Here is a 7,170-nt window from a genome sequence, read left to right on the forward strand (position 1 = left end):
TGCACTACGTCATCGCGGCTGGGCTAACTGATTTACAATTCGAATGGTAGTGTTTCGGCGCGTATTTCTTTAAACCATTTTTTCTCAAAAACCGCTTGTTATCTAGGTAAACGGTTTGGACTTTTTTTATACCATATTAAGAACTCTTCGCTCCCAAAAGATTATTAAAATCAGTGACCCCCGTTACCCGCACTCCCCTTGTGAGCGGTGTCAGGCAAAGTCCGAAATAGTACTTTCACTTCAGATTCTGCCTAGTCAAATCGCGAAGTGCCGGACAGGCTCAGGCAAAGTGCGTAGTAAAAATACAACCTTTGGGGTTTACTTTTCTCGCTGCACAGTGGGCTGCCTCGAGAATTTAAAATTCAAAATAGTCAACAGATCGCAATTGTGAACAGATTTTAAAGCTTTTTTTTTAGAAATGATCAGCATTAAATTTTTAAGATAACTTATTGAGTACATTGATCAATTTTTGTTTCAATATATTAATTCAAGGCACAATTTTTTCTTTTAAAAAAAATTAAAAACTCAATGTGTATCTTATTAACGTAAAAAGACTTAGAAAACATAAATAATTCATTTTAAATATTTTTATTGTTCTAAAGTGTGAATGGTTTCCAAATTTAAGCCTGTTTTGGAAAAGGCGTTTATTTAATACGAATTCATACATATACATTCCATATAAGGAACCAGCCTATTATTTGTAATAAATAGATTATTAATAACAACAATGGTTTATTGTTAATTTATTTCGATGAAAAATAATTCAATATATTTGTAAAATACTTTCTATTATAAAAGATAAACTGTCAAATTTTATAGATAAAAAAACTACAATATTTATTGTTAAGACCAACTCTTCGGTAAGAAAGAGCCAGTAATAGGTATTTTGTTTTTGGAATTTGTTATTAACATTCAAAATATTAATTTATTGAGATCAAAAATCACTGCTCAGACAATTCTACTAAGATTTAGTATGGCAACTAAAAAATCTTTCTTTGATTAAAAAAGGTACATTGAATATCTGGTTTAAAAATGGTTTAACAATAACACTTTAAAACAAAACTTCCTTTTAATTTCGTATTGGTTTCGTAACTAATGGAAAAAATTTAGTTCCCTACTCCCTCCCTCCCACCGCCTTTTTATTCAGGGACTGATGCTCCTACTTCGCTATTCTAAAAACGGCAATAGTTTAATTTGGTTCTGACGTGGTCGTGGAATTTTGGAAGATTTTTGAATAGAAGTTCTTGACCTAATGCTGGATGTATTTAAAAAGTAAATTTTGTATCTTATGGTTTGAGGTTCAATGTACATTTCCGAATAAGTTTTTTTTATCACTTCGGAATAATATTTATAAATCGACAGTGTTTTTGAAGATTCTTAACGATGGCTGTGGTAGCGGAAAATCAAGCGATGAAAATCAAATTCGAAGAAAAATTCAGTGCCCTCAAAATTGCAGAAAACTCATCACGTATTTCAAATTTAGAAAGATAATACGTTAAATATGATACATATCGTGTTTATTTTTCTATTTGGTTTTCAGAAAATAACTTGCGTTGAATAAATAATTATATTTAAACAAAAATTGATAAATATAATCAATTAGTTTTCTTACAAATTTAATGCTGATCATTTCTAAAAAAAAACTTTCAAATCCGGTCACAATTGCGACCTATAGACTACTTTGAATTGCACATTTTCGAGCCAGCCTATTGTGAAGCGGGAAAAGTAAACTTCATAGGTTTTCTTTTTACGCCGAGCTTTACCTGAGCTTGTCGGGCACTTCGCGATTTGACTAGGCAGAGTCCGAAGTGAAAGTGCTATTTCGGACTTTGCTTGACACCGCTCAGTGAATTCGCGAAGGAACTAGGCAGTCTGCGGTGTGACGGCACATCGGACTTTGCCTGTAACATATATATATATATATATATATATATATATATATTAAACTTCGGTAGAGTGCGTTTGAATTCGCACTTTTTTCTGGGAACCATTTCTCGACAAAGTTGGACTGTGCGCCGTAAATCCTGGATTGTGTATTCCTAAAGGCTTTGGTTTTTTCAACGAACTCCTCAGAGGTGAAACTGTACTGGCAGCACTACCAGAAGTAGCCACGGAGGCCAGTGAACCGTTTCCAGCAACACCTGAGTAAGGCTTTCCACTTGCGTCAGTCATAGATACAGAAACACCTGCAAACATATAAAGCAAGATTTTCTTTATCTGCATGTATACATATGGTTCTGGCTTGACAAAAACTAAGTCAGAAGAATTGTATTCTGTACAGTCATATACATGCATATATAGTGTCATATAATATAATTATCAGTGGATTCGTCGCTTTGAAATTCTTCATTGTAGAAAGCAAATTTCTAATATCCAAAAAATTTTTATGTTCTGAATCTTTCTCGCAAACATTTATGGTTAAGATTAAAATAAAAAAGCATCTTTTATAACACTAAGACTGCCGTCCAAACTAAAAAGTGATACAAGTACTCGCTAAGTTGAACAGAGATATTCAAGAAAAACAATTTTCTCTAGGAACTTCAGTAAAGGAACACACTTTCATTAATACAAGTACCCCTTTTTCGTAAAACGCATGTGCTCTTTCTGATTTTGCAAGAAAAATTGATTTTTTAAACAATTTTTATTAAAAAATGAACTTGCGGGTTTTCCTGGAATCAAATACCAGCTAAGAAATACGCAAAGTCTTTTACGCAGTATTTCGATGTAAAGTTATCAAGTGTCCGGCCCTCGATACAACTGGAGAAATCCGCAAAAGCCTGTGCAGAAATTTTTTTGGGGCGTGGGTCGGGCCCCGATAGGGAAAAATGTGGGCCCGATAGTGTAATCTGTATAGGGCCAGACCGCAAATGAAATGCCCTCATCGACAGGGCCCAGATCCGGACATCCAAAATGGAGGCCTAATTTGGCCCAGATAAGGCCTCTTAAAGATAACTATTATGCTTTGACAAATAATGATCAAATTTAGAGCTGTCACACACACACACCCAATTACACGCGCGCGGACGCGCGCACACACCGACACTCACACCCAAATGAACTTTTAATATAAATATTTTTGAATCGTCTTTATATTCTTTTGGAATGATTTTTGTTTGACTAACCCTGCCGATGAAAAAGCACTTAAAACGCACTGGTGAACTGCACTGGGCCTAATTGTTCACTTACAACTTTCAGGTAGGATGTTAAACAACCAACAAAATTTCAGCAATTTTTAGCCTTGTGGATTTTTTACAATAATGCAAAATAGTTGTAAAAATCATATTTTTGAAGTTTTTTGTAATTTTCATGAATACGCTTAGATTGTGAAAAAAAGTTTGATCGAAAAATGCTCGGCACCTTATTCTGTACTAATAAGCTCCTTTAGACTTTTTTGTATTGTTAACTCTTTATCACAAAAAAGGAGATAAAGAAAAACTTTGGACCAAACTAATCTTGCCTCATTAAATAATCAATTTTGACACCAGGTAACCTAAAGCATGTCCATAAACAGTTATCCAGGTTACCTACCACCGCATATAAAGAAAGTTTCGATACATTAATTATCACCTTAGTTCATACATTTTTTTCATCTATCTTCAGGCCTAAATTTGGTATACTTAAGTTGATGCCTGAGGTAGGGATTTCGTAAGACGCTTGCTTGACATGTGTACAAGATAGCTCAAAAGTTTCAACAATTTCGCATAATTGTTCATCATTGAAAAGTTAGTCCATAGATTTCGAAGCCTATACCCTATCTGTAAAAAAAAACTCTGTTCACCGAGTGAATAACCTACAGATGCGCATATTTACATATTTGGGCGAAGATGCTGTCAAAGAAAGAGTATATACAATTGTCTGTGCAGTCGATTGCAGAAATAGTTTGAGAGTTTTCATTGAAAGATCAATTTCTTTCAATATTTTGTGTATATCTTTGCTTGAGTTATACTGGTTTTCTTCAAATAATAACTTGAAACAAGCAAAAACTTAACAAAAGAAATAGATTTTATTCCTCCAGTCTTTAACCATTAAAGCGATTTGATGATTTATAATTTTTACTTAAAATTACGGCAGGATCGAGGTCATTGGAACGTCAACTTCTTTGATTTGAGAGATATCATCTTTTTGAGCTTAAATTCTGAAAGGACGGGAAATTTTACGTTCGGATATGATTTTACTAACCGGTCCCCGTGAACTCTAGAGGTCATATGAAGGTCAAAAGCATTCTTTCGAACTTCTCAACCTAGTAGCTTGTCATGGTTTGCTCATATCGAGGTAATGATTCTTACAAAATACGTTTTCGGGTGTGCTGATCACGAATTCGTAGCTCCTATGGCCCTTATACGTCTGGATCAAGGTCATTTGTGGGTCAACTTCGTTAATTTGAGAGATATCATATTTTTATACTCAAATTCTGAAAGAGCGGAAAATTTTACGTTCGGATATGTTTTTACTTACGGGTCCCCGTGACCTCTAGAGGTCACATGAAGGTCAAAAAAATTCTTTAGAACTTCTGAACCTAGTAGCTTGTCATGGTTTGCTTATATTTAGATAATGATCCTTACAAAATATGTTTTCGGGTGTGCTGATCACGAATTTTTAACCCCTATGATCACTACACGTCAGAATCAAGATCATTTGAAGGTCAACTTCGTTGATTTGAGAGATATTATCTTTCTGACCTCGAATTCTGAAAGAGCTGGATATTTTACGTTCGGATATATTTTTACCCACGGGTCCTAGTGACCTCAAGAGGTCATATGTAGATCATAGATACGCTGTCATTAACCAAATAAATTCACGAATAACGTGTTCGTTTACTGGCGAAAGATCTACGAAGAGATTTTCTTTTATGAGGAGTAGTAGTATCTCCCTTGAGAGCAGCAATAGTCCGCCATCATACTTATATCTTTGAAGTCCTGGTGAAATCTCTCACCCTGTTCCCCGCTAAAGTCCCACAAATTTTCCGGGAAGTAATCAATGTGGGAGTAAAGAAAATGGATCTTTAAATTCATTAGACATCCCATTTCTCTATAATTTCTTAACATTCTATTCACAATATTCTTGTAAACATCATCTTTATTATTCCTTAGAAAGTTCTGTTGAACTTCTTTGAAACTTTGCCATGCCGTTCGCTCCTTGTTTACCATTTTTCTTTCAAATTCTTTATCCCGCAATAGTTCCCTTATCTGTGGGCCATTAGAGACTCCTTTGTCAATCTTAGCTTTAAAAAGTTTTAGAATCTTCTCAAAGATGCACATAAAGGCATCACTTCCTTCTGGCAAGTTCTTCATTGCTTTGATGAATTTTTTACTCAAACCAAGCTCAATACGTTGAGGTGGAAGAATGACTTTATGCACAGGGATAAGACTTTTCTGTATAATATTTATAGTATCTGGTGTTAAATTTGGTCTAAGTGGCCAGTCTTTTTTCACATAATGTTGCTTTCGATCTCGACTGTCTCGTTCACAAATAAAACATGGATTTTTTGCGAATCCACTTGATTGGCCTAATAAGATAGTCATTATTTTTAAATCTCCGATCAACTCCCAGTTGTGAAAATTATAATTCAATTTCTGGATCAGTAAGTGAAGATTATGATATTCTTCTTTTAACACGACAGAATGACCGACTGGTATAGGAGCATATATGTTTCTATTATGGAGCAAAACAGTTTTTAAACTTTTTGTCGAGGAATCTATAAATAGACGCCAGTCACTAGCTTCACACTGAACGTACTTAAATCCATTTATTAGACATTCAACATCGTTACAATATACCAAATTCAATTCCCTTGAAAAAATTTATCAAATGAGCAATCTCGATTTCGATAAAAGGATATACGAGTTCCAGGAGCTAGAACACCTTTTTCTTTTAAAATAAATGCTACTAAGGCCTACGTCTCGAACTAAGCCACTCAGTTCATCTGGAGTAAAAGCATTAGAATTCGTATATTGATCATCCATTTCTTCCGTCTTATGTATAAAACTGTGATTATTATGTTCGTCTCTTGAATCCTCAACTTGCATTTAAATACTTCTCGTATCCATATTAGAAGAATCTTTATTAGTCGACATCTCAATTTCTCTTACATGATGGTCAATGGTGATGAGGACAGAAAGAGTCACAGACTGAACATATGCATAAGATGTAAGAGATATGTTTTTAAGTTTGTACCCAGATGCATGAGTTAAGCAGAAATAACAATCCGTGTTATGATCTATCGGATTTCACCAAATCATTGGTGAGGAAAATTTGTTAGTTTTTTTTCTTACAGTGAAGTTGCAGTCTACATTTTATGCATATAGTTTTCGGAGTCCACAAATTGTCCATTCCACTAGTATCTAGCCTGAAGGTATTTCTGTAATTTTATATTAATTTACCTGTAAATGGTTTTCTTTTAATACAGGTGACGTATTTTCCACAAACACAAAAGTTGTCAATACGCGTATTGCACGGCGTCACTTCTGTTCTTATAGCAGTAGACTCTACCGGGGCTAATTTATCCACCAACCTAGAGCTGCAGTTGCATGACGACAATGACTGCGGGGCCGCTTGCTCACCTTGACCGATCGCCGATACTAGGGAACCAAATCCAGGTCCGACAACTCAGCGGCGCCACTAACGAAAAACAGAATGTCATAATGCATATTTTTTTGCTATTTTTTACAAAAAAAAAAATTTTTTCATTAGTTTTCGAGAAAACAGGGCGGCACTAGCTTGCCGGCAACTCAGCGGTGTCCTCTACAAAACTCAGTCAAAAATCAATAAATTAAATAAAATGACTAGGTTACATTTTTTTGCTTTACAATGAGCTAATAATCGCTTTTGTAAAATCAACCCTTATTTTTAGAAAACTATCCCCTGTTATGGAAGAAAGTATTTAAAACAGTATTGAAAAAATGAGTAGGCTAGATTTTTTGCTATTTTTTTGGTTTACAATGAGCTATGAATCGCTTTTGTAAAGTCAACCCTTCTTTAAAACTACCCCCTGTAATGAAAACAACTATTAAAAAAAATATTGAAAAAATTACTAGGCTACATTCTTTTGTTATTTTTTTGTTTTCAAATGTGATACGAGGGTAGTTCAATAAGTCCTTAGAATGAAGTATAAAAACAATTTTGTTTGGGTAAATTTTTTTTTATTTTTCAACATAATCTCCTTGGAGCTCT

The 7,170-nt window shown here is 34.4% G+C and overlaps 1 protein-coding gene across 1 annotated transcript in view; it reads right to left on the bottom strand.

Annotated features, from left to right (window-relative positions):
* Nucleotides 1-1,917: 1,917 nt before the first annotated feature.
* Nucleotides 1,918-7,170, bottom strand: part of LOC117169598 — a 394,158-nt gene continuing 388,905 nt past the window's right edge. The window contains exon 6 of the mRNA XM_033356049.1: nt 1,918-2,186. Within this exon, the coding sequence (XP_033211940.1) occupies nt 1,942-2,186 (245 nt within the window). The 3' untranslated portion in view covers nt 1,918-1,941. The remainder of the gene's footprint in view (nt 2,187-7,170) is intronic.

This window comes from Belonocnema kinseyi, chromosome 3 (genome assembly GCF_010883055.1).
Source record: "Belonocnema kinseyi isolate 2016_QV_RU_SX_M_011 chromosome 3, B_treatae_v1, whole genome shotgun sequence".
NCBI classification, from domain to species: Eukaryota; Metazoa; Arthropoda; class Insecta; order Hymenoptera; family Cynipidae; genus Belonocnema; species Belonocnema kinseyi.